At 34.1% G+C, this 20,723-nt stretch overlaps 1 protein-coding gene across 1 annotated transcript in view; it reads left to right on the top strand.

Moving 5' to 3' along the window:
* Positions 1–20,076, top strand: part of LOC138919058 (ral guanine nucleotide dissociation stimulator-like) — an 88,443-nt gene extending 68,367 nt beyond the window's left edge. The window contains exons 14-16 of the mRNA XM_070243068.1: positions 12,029–12,098; positions 15,136–15,171; positions 16,807–20,076. Coding sequence (XP_070099169.1) covers positions 12,029–12,098; positions 15,136–15,171; positions 16,807–16,901 — 201 coding nt within the window. The 3' untranslated portion in view covers positions 16,902–20,076. The remainder of the gene's footprint in view (positions 1–12,028; positions 12,099–15,135; positions 15,172–16,806) is intronic.
* The last annotated feature ends 647 nt before the right edge of the window (positions 20,077–20,723 follow it).

Here is a 20,723-nt window from a genome sequence, read left to right as displayed (position 1 = left end):
CATCCTGCAACTCATCCTGTGTAATAATATATACGGCATCATCTTAAAATAAAGGATCCATATTCATGGCTAATCTAGATATATTTACAATACACTGCTATGGTGTAATATGAAAATGGAGCATTGTATATTTTCTCATGGGGATTTACCAAAGCCATATTTTGTCAGAAAGACGTTTTTTAAAACTTTAATTATATTGAACATTTTGGAAGAAAGGATAGTAGAATTTATTTCTATGTTATGTTCTAAAATCCTCCTCTGAAGCAAAAATAATATATTCAAAATGAAGGAACTCATGAGTATTACTGTATGATTTTAAAAAGTAACACATGGATACATGCATAATGTATGCATTTATGCAAAATTTTCTATATCAAGTAATTGAATATGATTACGTTAAATAAATATATTATTCAACATTCTCCATACAGATTGCTAAGTTTAAGAAAACCTCAAAAAGTATAAATATGTGTTCATATTATACGTAGTATTTATTTCATGTATTGACAAATAAATATGTGAAATATTTATATAAATGTGTCAAATAGTATTTTCTACATGGATTTATATTAAGTAAAAAATAGTTTCCCATCGTTTTTACTTCTGAATCTGATCACGTATAAAGTCTTCGCTAAAATTTCACAAGCAGTGCTTTGTAATATTCATGCCAAGTTGTATCTTTCTTACTCCTCTGCTGTTACTAGTTCTTGAAGGGTACAAAAAAATATGCACCAAGAGTGTAAAAATGTGAGTGTTGCCAGTAATCCTTCTAGGAGGCAGTTTATAGGAGACAGAAAATAAAAGCATTCATCAGCTGTATTGTTTTGGCAATGTTCCCACATTGTTAGTGGCATACAATATTTGTTCGTATGAATCGCAGCGAATTCCACTCCCTGGATGTTTGCAATTGCCCTTTTCATGTGAGTTACTGAGCTGTTAGAGCTTGCACAGAATTAAATGTCAAACGAAATCAGCCCAAGTGTTTTATAGCATGAAATAAACCTAAGCAGGGCTCAGGGAATTCTTGATATAGTAATCCAGTGTCAATGAGTGAATCCAGGGTAAAATTTAAATGCACACTTCTATTCTATAAGAAAACACTGGGCTTAATAACATCAGATTAAAGAATACTTCCTTGTTATTATTTATTGAGTACTCCTTGGATCTCAAAGCAGATATGTGTCTACTTGACTTACTAAAATAATGTGTTATTTTTAAATATTCTTCATATATTTGCAATAAATCAAATTTAATTATGTAATTCAAATTAATTTTGTTTTTGTATTTTAAGCATTTCATGCTTCTGAATCAATTTTTGTTATTTTATTTATCATTTAACTCAAAACTAGAAAGTATTTCATAGGTGGAATATATGTAAAATTTTTATTAAAATATTAAAATAAAATATTCCCCAATCCATGTATAATTATTTAAATTTAATGAATTTATTTACATGCCTTTTCTTTGGAAAAAGATGAGGCTTGTTCAATGAAGCGTTTACGGTATTAGTTTTTTTATTCAACTACCTCAGTTTGAAGATTGTTCCATAGACAGACTGAGAGAAACGTACTGTTGGAAACAACTAATACAAGATAATATATTTTTGACATACTTGGAGGAAAACAATCATGTAAAAAATTGTATTGCTTATCTATCACTGTTTAACAAATTTTCCCCAAATTTAACGGGTTAGGACAACATACCTTTATTTTATTCTGTTTCTATGACTCGGAAATTTCAGGATGACTAAACTGATTTCTTCATCTCAAGGTCTCTCACAAGGCTGCAGTGTCTGCTGGGTTTCACCTGGGGACCATTCGCTTCCAAGTTCACTCCTGTGGTTGTTGGAAGGACTCAGTTCTTCATGGGCTCTTGCACTGAGGAGCTGTGTTTATTATTTTTTTTAAGGATGCTTTTTTTGGTGAGGAAGACTGGCCCTGAGCTATCACCTATTGCCAATCATCCTCTTTTTTTTCTCTCCCCAAAGCCCCAGTACATAGTTGTACATCACAGCTGTAAGTTCTTCCAGTTCTTCGATGTGGGATGTCGCCATAGCATGGCTTGATGAGCAGTGAGTAGGTCCAGGCCCAGGATCCCAACCAGCGGAACCCTGGGCCTCTGAAGTGGAGCAGCACCATAGCCGCTCAGCCGGCTGGAGGAGCTCTGGAACAGAGACTCTCAGTTCCTCACGGCTGTTGGCCTGAAGCTGCCTTCATTTACCTGCCACCTGTGCCTCTCCATGGGGCAGCTCACCACATGGCTGCTGGCTTCATCAGAATGAACAAGTAGGAACCAGAAATGGCATCATCAAGATGGAAATCACAATCTTTTGTAATCCAGCCTTATCCCGTTACTTTTTGTCTTATTCTTCTTGTTAGAAGTAAATCATTAGCCTGAGCCAACACACAAAAGGAGGGGATCACACGAGAGCATAAGATTTTAAAATTCATATAAAATAGATTATGGAAAAATGCACTTTAACTTTTGTCTTCTATAATTAAAAAACATATGCCCAAATAAATGTGACATAAGCAGAACCAGTAGCAATACTGGAAATGTTACATAAATTTTCAAATCCAGGTTAAAATAAACAGGGAAAACACAATTCTCATAGTAAAATTAAGTATGTCAAGGAAACAGAGTGGTAGCGTTGAAACAAATAAAAACTATTTCGGCACATAAACCATACCAAAGAGAAGTAATAATAATTTAAATAATCTAACCTTGCTTTTAGAAATAAAAAGGCATTCAGATTGAGTTAGGTCACAAAATAAATTTATACGGAATTTTTCAAAATAGCACAGAAAATTTAAAGGAAAATTAATTTATAAAGCTACTATAGGGAATGCAAAAGAGAAGATAGGTATCAAAACACAACCATCCTAATAAACCATTAGTTTATGTGACTAAATGAAGGTCACTTTTTATAAATATCTTTTAATTGACATTGAAGCTATTGTTAACTTAAGGGATCAAATATATAGCACATGAAAGAATTGCCTTGTTAAATAGATAGACGTAAACTGGCCCCTGTAATTTATCACTTACACACTAGGTGTCTGTAGGAAACGTTTACCGTTATATCTAAATTGGATGTATTATAATTAATTAATAAGATAACATATTTAAGTGCTTAACAGAGCGCCTGATACAAAATTACAACTCATTAATTGAGAATTATAATAAAATTAAGCAATTCTATTACACAAAACAATAAGTGGTATATAAAAGATAAATGCTTAGAAATAATAGAAGAAATTAAAAGATACATTTATTGGGAAACTTTTAACAGTTTAAAAAAGGACAATAAGAAATGATTCGGAAAACATAAGGGCTACTTGATAGATAACATTATTTCACGAATGTGACCAAATTAGATTATATAGTTGGACATGAGGAATACAACAGCAATCTTCCTGTAGTGAACACACTCTACCTTGACTACCCATGACCCTCACTTCCTGGTATTCACCATCTGAATAATCCCCTCCCCTTGAGAGTGGACAGGATCTGTGACTTTCTTCTGGTCAACAGAATATGGGAAAGATGACATTGCTTAGAAGATGTAATTAAGATCCCAAATGAATTGATTTTAGTTAATCAAAATATTCTAGTTGAGTCTGACTTAATCGAAAAACGTTAGAAGAGGAACTGGACCCTCTGAGAAGAGAGTCTCCCTTGTTGGCTCTAAAGAATTCCACCACCATGTTCTGAGAGGGCCTGCAGAAAGGGCCATGAGACGTGGAACTGCTGGTGGCCTCTAGGAGCTGACAGCAGCGGCCAGTGAAAGCTAGCAAAAAACAGACCCCTCAGTTCCATGGTAGCAAGGAGATCAATTCCACCGACAGCTTGAGGGAGCTTGGAAGCAGATTTTTTTTCCCTTTCAAGCCTCTGATGATACCACAGCTCAACCTGCACCTGATTCCAGCCTTTTAAGACTCTGACTGAGGACCCCAGACTCCTGATCCCCAGAAATTTTGAGCTAATAAATGTGAGATAATAAATGTTTGCTGTTTTTCGCTGTTAAAATTGTGATAACTTGTTAGATAATACACTTTTAAAAATTAGGCAAATGAGCAACTGAATTCTCTATGACATCTTAAACCTAGGAGAAATTTTTTTAAAAGATAAAAGTTTTAAATAAAGGAAGCAAAGCAGAAATTTTCTTAAAAATTTCTAAAATTATCCCATTAAGAATCAAAAGCAAACCCAATTTACTTCATTTAAAGGAAAGATAAAATTTCAAATATGTTAAGAATTTTTTCTGGGGCAGCCTTGAGGGCCTAATGGATAAAGTTTGGCGCTCTCAGCACTTTGGCCACCCGGGTTCATTTCTGGGTCGTGGAGCCACACCACCCGCCTGTCAGTTGTCATGCTGTGGTGGCAGCACACATTGAAGAAATAGAAGAACTTACAACGAGGATGTACACCATGAACTGGGAGACTTTGGGGAGGGAAAACAATGAGGAAGATTGATTGTCCCTGCAAAAAATAAGAACTTTTTCTGTTTCATTTGCTCCCTTAGACCCAAATGCTAGCATAGTGCCTACCATGTACTAGAATCGTACTTCTCTATTACCTTTCAACAGTGTCGGTCAGATCATGAGACTTCACCAGATCAATGAAAAGAGAGCATAAGCGATATTTCTCTCTCAGAAGTTTTGAGGGCCAGCATATGTCTCACCAAATTCCCTTTTCCTTCCTTGGAGAATACGGGTGCATGTGTCAAAGTGGAAACTCTGCTGCTACCTAGTTATCTAAGATGAGCAGAGCCTGCATGACAGGAAGTATGACTAAGAATACAATATTGGCTATATGATGTCATGAAGGTTTAGGTTTATTTGTTACTGCAGCAGACTGATTTGTAAAAATGATGCTTGAAATAGGTGCTACTGTGACAAAAGCAAAACACAGAAACACAGCAATGGTTAAAGAGTCCGTTGATTTAAAGGGTTGGATGAAATTAGTACTGAAGTCTAGAAGGAGAATGATAAACATTATACAGCGACAGAACAGTCGGTACAACTGTCCTTGTGATCAGGTGGAATGTGCTAATGTTCTACTGAACTTTTATTTATAGAAGATGTTAGGAAACATATTCTCAGTATGGATAGATGAGTGACCAATGGTTTCAACAGAGTAAGTACTATTTTAAAAAAAGCGATGCCACCAAGATAAAATATATAGCAAATTTGAAGAAGAATGGAAAAAGAACAGAGAGAGGCTAGAAATGCAGAGACTTGCAGGGTTGGAAAACACAAATTGTTCTCAACTCTCGAAGAAGCAAAAACAAACTAAGGAGACCTACAGAGGCCAATGAAAATTTAGAATTGTGTGAATGATCAAATCAAAGAATTCCTTACTAAATTGTATGAACGAATTAAAGTGGTAATATTAAATCGCATCAATTAGACAAAAATAGCTCATGGAAAAGAGGCCAAAGGTACAACTCTCCTACCAAAGCCTAATAAACTCACATTAACCACATGAGATGAAGAGGGAGAAAGAGAGGGGGCGGGGTCTGGGGTCAGAAAGCAAAATAATAATAATAATAATTAATAGTAATAAAGCAGATATGAGACATTATGCAGGAAATGAACTGTGTATTACGGTCTTATACTCACAGCTATGTAGCACATGGAGTTCACTGAATTCAAACAGATAAGAAGCTAATTGAGTTAAGGTTGTTTGTACTGTCATAAGCATCACTGGCCTGTACTAAATGACAATAAAAGACTCTAGTGCCTGCACACATCAACATGCACAAAGCGGGCTGAGAAAGCTGCTCAGCCCCTGGGCGTAGTTCTGGATACCAAATTCCAGAGTGGGCAGGGATCAGACTGTAAAGGAAGGGTCACACAGAAGGTGAGGCCACTGGTGATGGAGAAAAATACACAAAGTTGCTTGAAAAGAGCTTTGTCATCCCCTGCTTAGGAGGCCTACTAACAAAAGCCAAATGGGATTTGAGCATCATTCCAAAGTTCTACCAGAATAACAGTTACAACGCAAAACAAAGACAAAACTGTAATTATAGATCATATATATTTTGATCTTTGCCTATCTGAAAAGATCTCTTCTACACTCTGCCCCATTTGCTCCAATGTGGAATCTAAATGTCACAATACTTTTCCATTAAAGACCTTGTGATTTTTTTCCCATGGTCTTCTAGAGCTCAATGTTCTGGAGGAGCTTTCTAACACTAACCTGATTCTCTTTCCTCTGTAACCATCTCCCTGAATTAGGTAACTCACAGGCTTCCTATTTATCCTTAGAATATGTGACTTTCACTGAGTAATATTTTGTTTTGTTTTCTTTTCAATACTGTCCATTATTCAGTGGCCTTTTTGGTATTAACGATTAACCATTTCTTTATTTCAGTTTTCACCATTAGTTTGATTTTTTTATACCTCCCTATCCACCCAATTTTGTGCTCCTGGAAGTATTATTCTACGGATTTGGATGTTCTAGATCCCGTGTGTCATGTCTTAGCCCTCAGTATTTTAATCTCTTCTTTGTGTGTTTGTTCTGCATTCCAGTGGAATATCTAATATTTATCTTCCAAATCACAGACAGTATTCCATATTATCCACTCAGTTTCTCTGTTGACTTTTTCCCCATTATTTTTACCACCATACCTTTTGTTTCCCAAAATACTCTTTCTTGCCAAGCTTATTTATTGATTCCTTCCTGAAAAAAGTGCTTAAAGTTGTTTTTATTGCAAAGTCCTATCTGTTTTCTGCATTCAGCTTTTTTATCAATAGCTGGTTGTCCTAATGAATCCACTCATTTTACATCTATTTTGAAAATTTTCTGTTTCTCCTCGTATGTCTGATTATTATTTTTTCAAATCTGTCATTTTTAGGAAAAGAATGTCTAGATTGACATAGAATGATGGATTGTTCAGCATCCTTCATGAATCATCTCATTGCTCAGTATTCTGAGGAATACATTTTCTATTTCAGTTGGTCCCTGTGTACGCTGAAAAAAAATCGAGAAGAAATCTTATTTCTATCTCCCTAAATCCTTTCACAGGAAAATAAATAGAACATGCTTAATATAAGGCAATGAATAACTATTACTAGACCCATTAATTACTGGTGACAAAGTGAGCAAATCTGTTGCAGTAAACATCTAGTGTGCTGATGTCACCCTCTTGTCCCTAAGGCAGGATCCTCTCATTTTCTTGGCATTTTTCTCTGGGACAATTGGAGCTATCAATTAGAAGGTTATCAGTTAGAAGGTTAATTCCACATCCTGGACCATACATTCTGACATTATTTTGTGTTTCTGTCAAATGTGTTTGCTCCAAGAGAACAAAAATGGCACACTAATTCTAAAGGATATCATCAAAATGAACAGAATGTTCAATAAGGCAATCCCACCCCTATTGGTCTGTGTCCCAATACTTATCTTCCAAAGCAAGTGCTTTCTTCTCATATGACTGATCAACCTTAGCGTCTCTTCAGTTATGCAGGCCTAAATTATTATCAGGCTGCCTTCTATGACTTAGTGAAAAAGAAGTTAATAAATATTACTGGGGTTATACGATGTGTAAAGCTTTTACATGTCCTTTTTAAAAGCTCATTAACTTTTCAAAAAACTAAAATGAATAAATAGATGTTCTTCCTACTTCATCATCCACCCAAGCACAAATTTGTGACAAAGATCACTTCCACATCCCTCCTGGTAATCCAATCCCACATTAATGAATTGTCAGGGGCTTTGTCTAGTGGAAGTTTTATGTGCGTGTTGGTTGAGTGAGGTGTTTGACATGAGAGTTTGGGTCTGTTTAGAAGTCTTCCAATAGATGGTAAACTTCTTCAATCAGGAGATTGCCTACGAATTCCCTTAAATGGCATGATCCCTTTTAAGTTGCTTTTCACACCAAATGAAGCCTGAGTGCATAGCCTGTGGTTAACTATTCAGTGTGTTGGTCCCTGGAGGAAACCTTAAAAGTCCTGTACTTCATCTCCTCGTCTATTCCCCAGGCAGCGCAATCTTCCAAACTCTGAGGTGTTAGGGTTGTTTGAGTCCACTTAGAGTCGTAGTTCTTGAGATTCAATAAGAAAGGAAATACCACATCATTCAGGATGTTTTCCAAATATGTTAAATCATTTTTGTCTTCCAAGTTTTATTAATGGCACCCAAATGCTTGCTGTGGTAAATCCCTTCTTCTCTTTGTCTCTGTTGCCAACATTGACAGATTTCAGTGCCATATCCCTCAGTTCATTTTTAATAGTCCCTGGCAACTCGGATTGTACAAGTCAACTTGTGTGGGAATGACTAGCTCAGAATCTGAATCCCTTCACTTTCTACCTTATTACCCAGCTTGCCTTGTTTCCAGTCCCTTCTGTTCTGAGCTTTGATTGTTTTCAGGGCTCAGCTTAGAAAATCTGCTCACTTATTCCTCCAGGTTTTCCCCTTTTGCCTGCTTTGAATCAAAGGCTATTCTGCACTGATCAGCTTTGCCCTCCTTCTGTTCCCATCTGCTTCATATCTCCCAGAAATTCCTCAAAATTCCGCTGTATTGAGACAACCTCTCTTATGTCCCAGGGATGCTCAAATTTTTTAAAAATTATTTCCAAGTACCTTTTTGAGAAGAGGAAGAAAACATACGTGCTAAATAGTCTATTTTTAACAAAGATAATTGAATTTACCCATGAAGTCCCTTTGCCTGTCTGTATTTTCATTTATCTTCTGTTCTACTTTGTCTTCATGTTTGCTCCATAGTTTTTACATAAGACGGTGATGAGAAATCTCAAATACTCATGTTCGTAATTTTCCCTGATAAAAACATCTTCACGATTCCCAAATATTCAAAGGTATTCCACTGGAAAACATGAAAATTTTCAATTGACTTTGGTCCCTCTGTACTTTTAATTTGATTCTATCTAGAAATAAGATAACCTTTTCTTAATCAATATTCCTGTTTACAGATTATGCTTTATGAGGTAGATTTCCACTTGATTAAATTCTTACGCTAATCTGCTTCACATTAATATAAGGAAGTAAATTTAGAAGCCAATAAAGTGTTTCTCATGATGACTACTTGCGTATATTTAGATTATTTGAAAGATTTCTAGGTTTTCTATCAAGTCATTTCAGAAGCCTATCTTTGTGTGTGTGTGTGTACATGTGTGTGTCTGCCTGTGCGCGTGAAAACAGCTGTTCTGCTAATCAGGGAAGCAAAGGCTGCAGAAGTGGATTCAGTGATGAGACATCCCTTTGCATCGGACCAAATCTAATCCAGAGTATAACTTATCTAAGCTATCAACTCTTCAAAAGACTGGGACTTCTGAGCACTCCCAGCTTTGTATGTGATTCCTGTAGACAATACAACTGATTTTAAGTTAGAACTTACAACAAAGACTATGTCATCATATGCCTTCTTTACACTGTTAACAGTGTCTTCATTAATTATTGGTTACATCTTTATCATTCTATTGCATCTGTCATTGCCGTCATTTTGATGCCCTAGAATAAACTTTAATTTCTGCATTTGATTTCATGGAGATGACAAACATCGATACATTGCCAAATTTCCTTTACATGACTTATGCACAATATTTCAAAATAGCTTTAGTACCTGCAGTGAAATTTACCAAAGTTATCTTTCTTCTCTTCTCTTTTCTTTTTTCAATCTTTTCATTGGGCTTCTTATCCCCTTATGTTGAAACATAAGAAGATAACTTGTCTGAAAGCATTGTTTCTTGTTTTTCTATTTACTTTAGTAGAAGATTATTCCACTATGAGTTCTGATATAATGTTACCACTGAATTCAAGTAGCACAATTTCTGTTAAGGTGACAGTATATTGTACTTCACTGTAAATGCTTAAAAAGATTTACATTTTCTAGGCCAAAACCAAATTTTGTTTTAATTTTAAAATAATTGTTAATTTGCAAAGTAGTCAATAATAAATATCATATTTTTCACCCAGATTTGACTTTCACTTGAAGTGTTCTTGGATTGTTATTTCAGGTTAGTAGATTTGGCTAAATTCCCTAAGGCTTTGTCAGCTGCAAGTGTTTTAATGAGTGTTAAGAGACAATTGTTGGAAGACAGATTGAAACATCATTCAATCAATCAAGAACATTATTCAATTTGTATTTATTTTACTAAGTTATTACTTAACTTTCAAGAAATTATTATATCTTCTCACATAGTGGTTTTAACATGTAATAGACGAGTTACTTGGAATTGAAAAATACGATATATTGATGATTTACTTTTGGCCAAACCCAAGCCATGTTACAAGTGAGAAACTTTCCTCTTAAACAGAAATTCCTTTTCGGTACCACTCAAATATGTTATTTGAAATGTTCTATTTAGCTATCTACTCATCAGTGGCTAAGAGCAAGAACTGTGTTTTCAGAATATGGGTCCTGTCAATTCATTTTGTAATCTGTGAACTTGGGGAAATTACTTAAACCTTCTTGTTATCAGCAGCATAAGACAGGAATCATAAATTTACCTTTTTAAATGGATGGGGTAAATAGACAATTTAGGTACAACTCTTAGAGTGGTACCAGGCATAATCATGTGCTGAATAAGTGTTACCTTCTATTGTTCTATCTGCCTATATAACTATCCTTCTGGGTTCTTGTCTAGCTACATTGATTTTGTAAAATCTTTTATAAGTTATGCTGTGATATCAAACAAGCTAGTTGCTTAAAATACATAATATCCACTCATTTCTCATTTACGAAATGTCCACTGTGGTTAGGGCAACCCGCCATAGATGCTATCCCCTATGTGGGCATATTATTTTAGGTTGCTTTGATCTGGGGCACCACTGTATGAATCCATGTAATGAACTCATAAGATCACAGTGGCATGGCAAGATATCTTAACTGCTTTCATCTAGAAATGGCATTCATACTTCAGATCACAGTTCATTAGTCAATGAAGTCATCTGGCTATGTCACACGTCAAGGTGACTAGAAGCTTCAGTCCTCTGACGTGCCCAGGTGGGAAAGAGAATTAGAAATATTGAAGAGCAGTAACAATATCTTTATCTTTATCTACTGATTCTTTACCTTTCTACGTAGAAATTAGAAGTGCCATACATACTGAATCTTCCTCACTCAATTTGAGAGGAAGAAACTAAAATCTGGAAGGGAAAATTATTTATTTAGAGTAACGTGATATGCAAGTGACAGTACTAAGACTCATAAAAGGGATCTCCTTATCTTTAGTTGTCCATATTCTTTCCACTACAAAAAACACACAATAATTTCAATTGAATCCAGTGGGTAATAAATAACTATTTGGAGTCCGCAGAAATAGTAGAGCTTTAAAATGATCAAAACTACACAAAAGTTTTGGCAATAAGTATGGAGAAGAAAAGGTGGCCACAAAGAAAACTACAAATCTTATCGGAAATATCTAAGTAAGGAAAGCGTGGTAGCCAGTGTGAAAAATAGAATTCTCCAACGAGGTCTGATTCAGTCCAGGGCGTCTCTTCCCTGGGTGCTCGGTCTTGGCTGTAGGTGTAGTGATTGCTTCTTATACCTGCTCTTTCTGTAACTTTACAGTTCTCTTTACATCTTACCAGCCAATTCCCTACCACTTTAATCTGTTCTTGTGGAGAATCATTCTTTGTATTAAACTTTCCCTTCTCAAATTTTGTGTGACTCTCTGTCATGATTAGACTCTGACTAATACACAGCAAAACCTAAATCAAATATATAGCTCTGCTTAGGCCAAATGCTTTCAAATTTCTGAAGATACTTACTCTCCTGTTTAATAGGTACATGAATAATAAACCCTCATATAAGAATTAAAGATAATATTATATACTTTAAAGCTTAATGTAAGTGCTTAATAAATGTTTCTTGAAGCTGAATCAGGAATTAAACCTGAATCTGAATGAGGTAATATGTATCTAGAAGGGTACTGAACTCAGATTATCAGAAGTTAAGGAAACCAGATTCAAGAGATTTGTTAACTAAAGAATAGGAATGTTTGAGATATAGAATTGTCAGCTAGATTAAATAATTTTACATTTTTACTTGGTTGTATTATAGTTGAGAACAGCAAACAATGGAATGCAGAAAGATCCAATAACGAAAGAGACTCTGAAGATGCCAGAAGAGGGTAAGTGTGAGAAGGAATGTTCTCTGGGTAATATCTATGATTATAAAGGTCACATTAATTAATGTGATATATTTTATGCAAATACAATTTAAATAAATGGAAAATTGTGATAAGAAAGATATTAACGTAAATACTAAGCTATATATCAACATTGTGCCTTTTCAAAGCAAAATTCAGTTTATGATTCTGGGAAAATTAAAGGCATGATATGTTAACAATTTGCTATTAATTGCCTAATGGAATTCCAAGAAATAGTAATGAAAGCTAATATTGTTATATATTCAAATTTTATCATAATTTTTGTAGTATTAATATTTAAAGAATAATAACTTTAATTGAATATTTGTTACACTAAGATAGGAAGGAGATTGTTAGCCATTCTCATAAATTTTCGTGTTAGCATTTTGTGAGTACTCATGTACTGCTTATAGACTGGATTTGGTTATGAATATATGTGTGAAAATCAGTGTTTGAAAACATCACTATAGCTTTTTGCTCTAAATTTGCACAGCAGCTTAGAGAGGAATAAGTGCATGAGATATCTGCAATTTTAGACCTTCTGCACTTCAAATTATTGCACAGCAAAAACTCCTATAGGAGCTGGAGAAACATAATTATTTCACAGTTGATGTAACTTAAAAACAGTTGAAGAAATTCAGCTCCCATTTCTCAGCAAACTGAAAAATGAACCTTTTTGTGGCACCAATTCTAATATTCATGTCTCCAGAACGGTATTTTTTACGTCATTGTTAAGAACTAACCTGAGTTACGTCTCTGGGAATTTATTAAGAAATAAAGCAAAAGGGTAAACAATGACAATTAATAACCAATACTACCTCTGAAAGTTGCATTAAAAACAGGATATTTTTATGATAATCAATACATTATTTTTCTGCTTATTTTTTATGGTAAAGTTATTTTGCTTATATTTTACACTAGAGATAGTAATAACTTGCTCCTCACTTACAGTTCCTTCTTAGCAAAAACACTGCCTTCCTGAAGTACTCCATCACACTATCGCCTTCACCACTGTAGAGTGCTAACTCGGCCACTCTGAACTAATTAGCTTTCACTTCCCAAATGTGAATTTTGTCTGCAAAGATCCAAGCTCAAAAGTTGATGCACACTCACAGCCTAACATCCTATATTGGGCTGTCATAACAGGTATTTCCACATAGGGGAAGATGCCTGGAATTCAGTTGCTTGGGGTGGTAAGTAAAACAGTGTGTAGGAAGACCCAGAGGAGAGAAATGGAGGAAACATCAGCTGCACTCATCTAGCGGTAAAGTTTTCTGCAGACACATTTTTGGAATAGCACTTATACTTTCCTTCTTGAGGCATTATTTCTGAATGAGTTTTAGTTCTTCGGAACCAAATAATCACAAAATAATCTGAATATAAGACATGTTTGAAAAATGCTTTAGGGACCTAAATTTGATATTCTTTCTTAAAGAAATCTATTAGGAAAAATAGAAAGAGTTTAATACATATACGATTTGCATATTTGTAACATATGCATTCTAACAATGAATGCTACAGGGTTCAATACCCTTCATTTTCATTCACATCTGTGATGCATTTTCACATTTGCCCTCCCCTACAGATTTTGCTTAACACATAGACTAGGACAGGAAATAAGAACAAATCCTTACGTAGAAATGTTTTATGTAAATTGAAGACCCCAAAAGACAAAGAAAAATATCCTAAAACACCTTAATGCTTTCTTAAGCCTTTCTTCATAAGCTGATCTAATCATAATTTTCCCTGTCACAGTTCATGGTAACACCTAACACCACCCTTCCAGATTCAGAGGACCAAAGTAGACAAAACAAAACAAAACAGGAAAGCAGAACTATGCTTGCCTTGTCTCCTTACCCTCTTACTGCAACATCACAGAATCCATCAATCAGATAAATCAATAAGACAATTTCCATATTCAGTTTGATTACTCCTCAATTACTTTGATTACTCACTTCCACAATTACCATTCTGTTTCAATCCCATTATTTCTCCCTAAAATAATGACAATAGCCCCCTATTTGGTCAATCTTCCTCCTCACCTTTGTCTTTTCTAAATATAATAGTAGATTGGTTCCACTGAAATGTGTCAGGTCATACTACTGCTCTGCACAAAACTGTCTAATGATTTAGCATCAAATTTTCATTTAAAACTAAGTATTTTTTAAACTGTTTGCAAGGTCTGACATGATCTAGCCTTGTCATTTATCATCTTGGATCTGGGACTTGAAAAATAATAAATTTCATGTGGCTTTAGATATAACTGTAAATTTCCTCATATCTAAAATATATATAATATTTCAATATTTTTAATTTAACTTAGGGTTCATTGGGTCATGTTATATTAATTTCTATCAAATTCCGTACTGTACTATATATTTAAAAGAATTCAAAATTAAAATAAATTTTAAATGCAAAATGCTATCTTTAACTTTGGTTGATGGAAAAATAAATCAACAATGTTGTTTTAAAACCAAGTATATATTTTATTAAAAGAAAATTGAGGGCTCAGCCCACTGGTGTAGTGGTTAAGTTCCTGTGCGTTGCTTTGGCGGCCCCAGGTTCACTGGTTCAGATCCCTGGTGTCGACCTACACCCTGCTTATCAAGCCATGCTGTAGCAGGCATCCCACTTATAAAGTAGAGGAAGATAGACACAGAGGTTAGCTCAGGGCCAGTCTTCCTCAAAAAAAAAAGGAGGGGGGAGGAAATTGAAGTATTCATACAAATAGGGAAATTAAATTTAAGTACAGTGAAAAGCGCAAAACCAAGAGGGTAAAATCTGAAGAGGATCTTATAGGAAAGCGCTAAAACTTATGAGTGTTATAATAAAATTAATTGGCAACCACTGTGGGCAATAAAGCAAAGTAAAGGACCATTCCTTCACTTTGATGGTTCCCGTAAAGGGAAACATTTCTTTACACGGCACTTAACCAACGTTGCGGGTTATTGAGTTAAATGTTTTGGCTGAAATTCAGGGAAAGATAATTTCCTAATCATTAATAACTCTGGATTTCTAGGAGCTAAGATGAGGGTGATGAAGTTTCATGCTTCAGGTAAGTAGCAATTTTACATTGACTACAAATTCATATTCGACTTCTCCTGTGTCCCAGATTCTCTAATTCAAATGCAGTGAATATATGAAATTTGTTTTCGTTACCCTCATAGTCATTCTTCTTTCCTTACCTCCTCTCTCACTCACACAATCATTTTTGTTGGGTTATTCATGCTAAACTAATCCTATGGAACTATTTCCACTTTTGATACAATGACATGTACTATGGTAATTTCTTCTTCTAACCACATTAACCACTACTTGAGATTGAAAGTACAGGGATTGTACTGGTATGATTCTTCTTCAGAAATACTTTATTATAATGTGCTACTTTGGAGAAACTAAATTTATCATGGGTAAGATTCATTTAAAAGTTCACAGACTATAAAATCAAACATCTGTGTTTGACACTTAAATCTGCCTCCTTCATTTTGCATGTTTTCAGGGAATATCTAGATTTACTAAACTTCCATTTACTAGTCTATAAAATAGACACTGGTCTGATCAGGTGGTTGTAGCTTCTGGTTCATGTATCTAAGTTGCCAGACACATGCTAGGAATTCAATAAGTGGTGTAAATCATTGGATATGTATCTTTTATTTTCTTTCTCCAATAATACTTTTACTTAAACATCAAAAACTCTTTTCCGTTATGTTCCAAATAATAAGGAAATATGTTCTTTTAGTAGTGAGGAAGAAAATAATTAATGTAAAATAGGAATAAATATGCTGTTGGCTTTTAAGATGTACTATTGCAGTGACTAGTGGAGGATTACTGACAGATACTAAGGGAACTCATCGGGTCTTTCCTTGGGCTGTGCCATCATATCCAAATATTTCCCCTAGTAGTAGCAGTTTCTGCTTATGTGGGTAACAGCAAACACACAGAGTTTGGTAGCAATTGTGTCTTGACAGTGATTTTTTGTGTGACCTTTGATGAATTATTTGAACTTTTTATATGTCAAGTCTTATCACACATGAATGAGAATTGTACTACCTATCTTAAGAATTGCTGTAAGAATTTAAAGAGGCAATGCATTGGGCCCATTTCCCAAAAATAAAGTAGTTTAATTTTGTTTGTTTACTTCTTTTTCATTTTGAAGCAATCATCTTCAATTAGCTACATCCCTCCCTCAGTAATTCTATTCTTTGTGATTTTTTTTTTTCTCATTTGAAGTCTTGATATATGATGCCACTTGATCTATCTTACTTTTAAAAACCACAGCTGAGATTATGTCTACATTATCAGGATACAGAAATTGGACATAACTAATAGATATTCAACAGATTACTACACATGGTTGTTTTATTGTCTTAGAATTACTGGCTTCCTTGCATTCTCTTGAAGAAATATTAAACACTTTTCGATAAATGCATCTCTTCTGGTTTTTCCAGGAATGCGGTCTCTTGTGTTCCTATATTAGAAGCACTTAGATCATACTCTCAATGAATATCTTTACACTTTATGGCATTTGCTTTATAGCTCATATTTGAAATCATTGTTTTCTTTATTCTTTTCTTTTTACAAAATGACTTAGCAACTATGGACTTCTTCTACTCAAACACTCTTATAAAAGAACTTTTGGTGAATTTCAGTTTTTTATTTCTGTTGGTGTTATTTTGTTTTCTTTTTTTAGTGAGAAAGCCTGGTCCTGAGCTAACGTCTATGCCAATCTTCTTCTATTTTGTATGTGGGATGCCATCACAGCATGGCTTGAGGAGCAGTGCGTAGGTTCCCACCCAGGATCCAAACCTGCAAACACCAGGCTGCGGAAGTGGAGCATGTGAACTCAACCAGCACGACACTGCACTGGCCCCTTATTTCTGTTGGTTTTAATTACTCTCGTTAAATTGATGTCCAAAATCTCTCAGGGCAAGTTTTCTAAATGCCAAATAATCAAATTTTCAGTGAATTCATGTGTAAACATGCCCTCCAAATGTTGAATATTCAGATCATCTTATATAATACGGAAAATGACTAAGAAAATTTCATTTATCTCTTAGTAAAGTGTTAAAACATAACATTAATTAAAATTGTAACTAACATTTATTGCATGATGAATCTTTTTCAGACTATGGTTTATGTATATTTACACGTATAATCCTCATAACAACTCTATAATGTAGTCACTGGTGTCATCTTAATTTTACAGATGAAGAATCTGAGACCTGAAAAGATTAAATAATATGTTCAATATGATGAGTTTCTTAGGTGACAAATCAGGAATCTGATCCAAGATCATGTTTCCAGAGCCAATAGTCTAAATCATCAGACATTTCTGTTCCTAGTAAGGGTGAAGAAGTTTTAATATTTTAAAATTTGCTGAGTTATTTTGTGTTATGGTAACACAATATAAATATAAATGTTCAGAGTGAACATTAAAATATTTTAAATTCATATTCAGCTGTGTAGCCAGATAAAACTAATTAAAACATTTATTTTAGCCTTTCAGTCTTCTTATTAATAATGATGAGCACCACTTGCTGAGTATGTATAATATGAAAGCCACTGACTGAAGACCTTTACATATATTGTCTCATTTAATATACATACATGCCATATATGATATAGGTAACACTGTTTCTTCCTATATTGTAAAATACTGAGAAAGTATCAAGATTAAAAATATGACACCTGATTAATCTTAGTAAGACCAAAATTTTACTGTCATATCTGGATTATTTTACCTTAAACTTTTGTGTATAGATATATATGTATGTGTCTATGTATTCATATTTCTTCTGTCTGTATGTACTTTAGCAACTCTCCATTTCCCTAACATATTTAAACATATAAAACACTGAAAACACTTCTTTATACCAAATAAATATATTTACAAGCACTGTGTTTTGCAAAGCTTCTCTAGTTAACAAGTGAATGCAAGAAGTATGGATGATGGATAACTATCTCAAAAGCTATTAATCATGAAAACACAGCATATAACAAAGTAAGTGTTCAATCATCATGCTTAAAACAGTAACCCAATTCTAAGAAACAGTATTTGAGTTCCATCAAGATTGGATTCAAATTCCTGATTTCACACCAACCTCTTTGTCGACAGATCATCCTCTCAATTGCCAATTTATCCAGAATCCTTCTCCAGGGCTTCTAGTTTTCCAGGATAGTTTGTGCCTACAGGGGGTCCACCCACCCACCATCTGCCACGTCAAGTTTTCTCTATTCATTACTTAAGAAAAACAACTTGTACAATTAAAAACAAAGTGTTCTGTTCAAATTAGGATATCTTGACACATGGTGTTTGCTTGGATTTACAAATATGAGATCCTATGGTACCCATATTCTAGAATTTGAATAAAAATTAAAATTCAAAGTAAATTATCTTAAAACCACATAAATCAAATGTACAAAAATTTAAGAAAAATAGTAGAAAACATAAGTCCATATAAGGCATGATCAAGTGGAGATTTGAAATGTTCTTGAAAAATAAATATAATGTATAAGCTTTTTTTAAATCGAGGAACACACTTCTTGACCATTTTGACAAGTGCGATCTAGATTTTTACACAGCAATTCAAGTAAAGTTTTATTTTAGACACCACACATAGAGACATTTAAAAAATTCAAAACATTAGAAACACAAGTATAAAAATAACACACTGAGCTGCCACATGAGGCATTTTTATTTGAGAACATATATCAAAGTAGCAATGCCTCTGTAGATAGAAAATCATAAGTATTCTTGAGCTGTGCTCAATTAACTGGTTTGTACAGATTTTAAGGTATTTGACCCAGCAAAACACTTTGACATTGGAAGGCCACAGTTTCTTGGTTTCTCAGATTGAGAAGAAAACTCTTGGTATCATTTAAACATTAGAATCTAAGAATATTTGACTCCACACCAGAACCCAAGAACAGTTGGCTACCGAATACAAAGGCGTATAAGAAACCTCCTTGAATGTTCACTCTCAAAGCTGGAATGAGACTGATATTCCACATGTCAGATTCTTGCTTGGTAGCAATTTTGAGCAAGACTCCTGCTGGAGTGATGCCCAAGGAAATATAAACAAAACAGAATCCCCGCCCTCTAGTGTATCAAACGTAGATGCCTGCAACCCTAATCAGGCCATGAGGGTCATGCTGCTCAGTGGAGAAACAAAATATGATGAGATTAGGGAGTTCAAGATACTGATTCTAGAGATACGGATTCTACCTTAAATTTTCTCATTTTTAGATATTTAAATATTTTATTGCACTATTTATTGCCTATGCGTGATTTCAGAAATTAGTATGCTTTCATATTTAATCATTGTTGTTACTCCTGATTTATACCTAAAACACAGATCTATATAGTATATCCCAAATTAATATTTTAAATTATTTAATTGAACCAGGATTTGACTTTTAGAGTTACATTTTCAAATTTGTGTTAAAACATAGATTTCTACCTAAGCTCTACAATGCATGTAACATTAAATACTCAGTTATAAATGATAATAAACTTCGAGTTGCTGACAGGTTATAGAAGGTAGCAATGTATTTTTGTCTTTGGTTTTAGACGAAAAAGCAAGTTTAAAACACATTCTCAAAAATCCTCACAAATAATTTACACTAATAAATATTCATTTCAACATTTATAATTCTTAGGAAGGATAAGAAGAGAAGACGTGAATAAAGAACTTTCGTTCTAAGGTGTATTAAATGTTTTATTCTCCACCAGCCCTCATTTCTCCGAAAGAGTGATTAATTTTATCATACATTGTTTATACAGAAACATGAAACAAATGATTGAGAACTAAAAGATTGCATTATTAAGAGAACAGCATGCTGCAAAGAACTTGGGTCTGGAATTTGACCGAAGTGCATTCAACTTCCAGCTCGTTGTCCAGCCCTGAGAAGGTCAACAGATCGCTTATCCGTCATCCAACTATGGTATCTGATCTATAAATTGATAAGAATAATAGCTGACAGGTTTTTTGAGGGTATTTTATCTGACTCATTGACGCATATAAATAACACAAAATATGCTTGTTGTTTATTATAATTCTCCTTAATAGACCTGATAATTGTTATCATTGTAGTATTCTATTTATGTTCTTAAATTTGTAGTTACTCTCTGTAGTTTAAGGTCAAGCTGAAAAAGTCAAAATAGGTAGAAAAGAAGCTAATTCAGCATAATGAAATATATTGTTTGAGGTTATTTAATGTACTTCTCACTGAAATTACAGCTTCACTAAAGTAATAATATAATGCAGATTTTTAAAAATTAAATGCATATCTTGACTTAGAAAGATAGAGATCTATCAATGTCTTCAATGTGTCAGCTTACGCTATTCATCTATATACACCTGAGGCTAAACCATTCCTATGTTTCTCCAAATATACTTTTATTGTTATTGCTTATCATTACAACTTAGAATTACCTTCCCAACGTTGTCAAAACACCAAAAATATTTTTTATTTTCCCTTTTAATTGAAGTAATCCAAATAAAGAATTTTATGACCACAAAAAAAGCTTTTTAGATAAGAAAAGATGTTTTATACTATTCATGTGCATTTGAAGTACCATCTGACTATTCTGGTAGTTTTGAATAT

This window comes from Equus caballus, chromosome 19 (genome assembly GCF_041296265.1).
Source record: "Equus caballus isolate H_3958 breed thoroughbred chromosome 19, TB-T2T, whole genome shotgun sequence".
NCBI lineage: Eukaryota > Metazoa > Chordata > Mammalia > Perissodactyla > Equidae > Equus > Equus caballus.
This window is presented reverse-complemented; position numbering and strand designations above follow the sequence as displayed.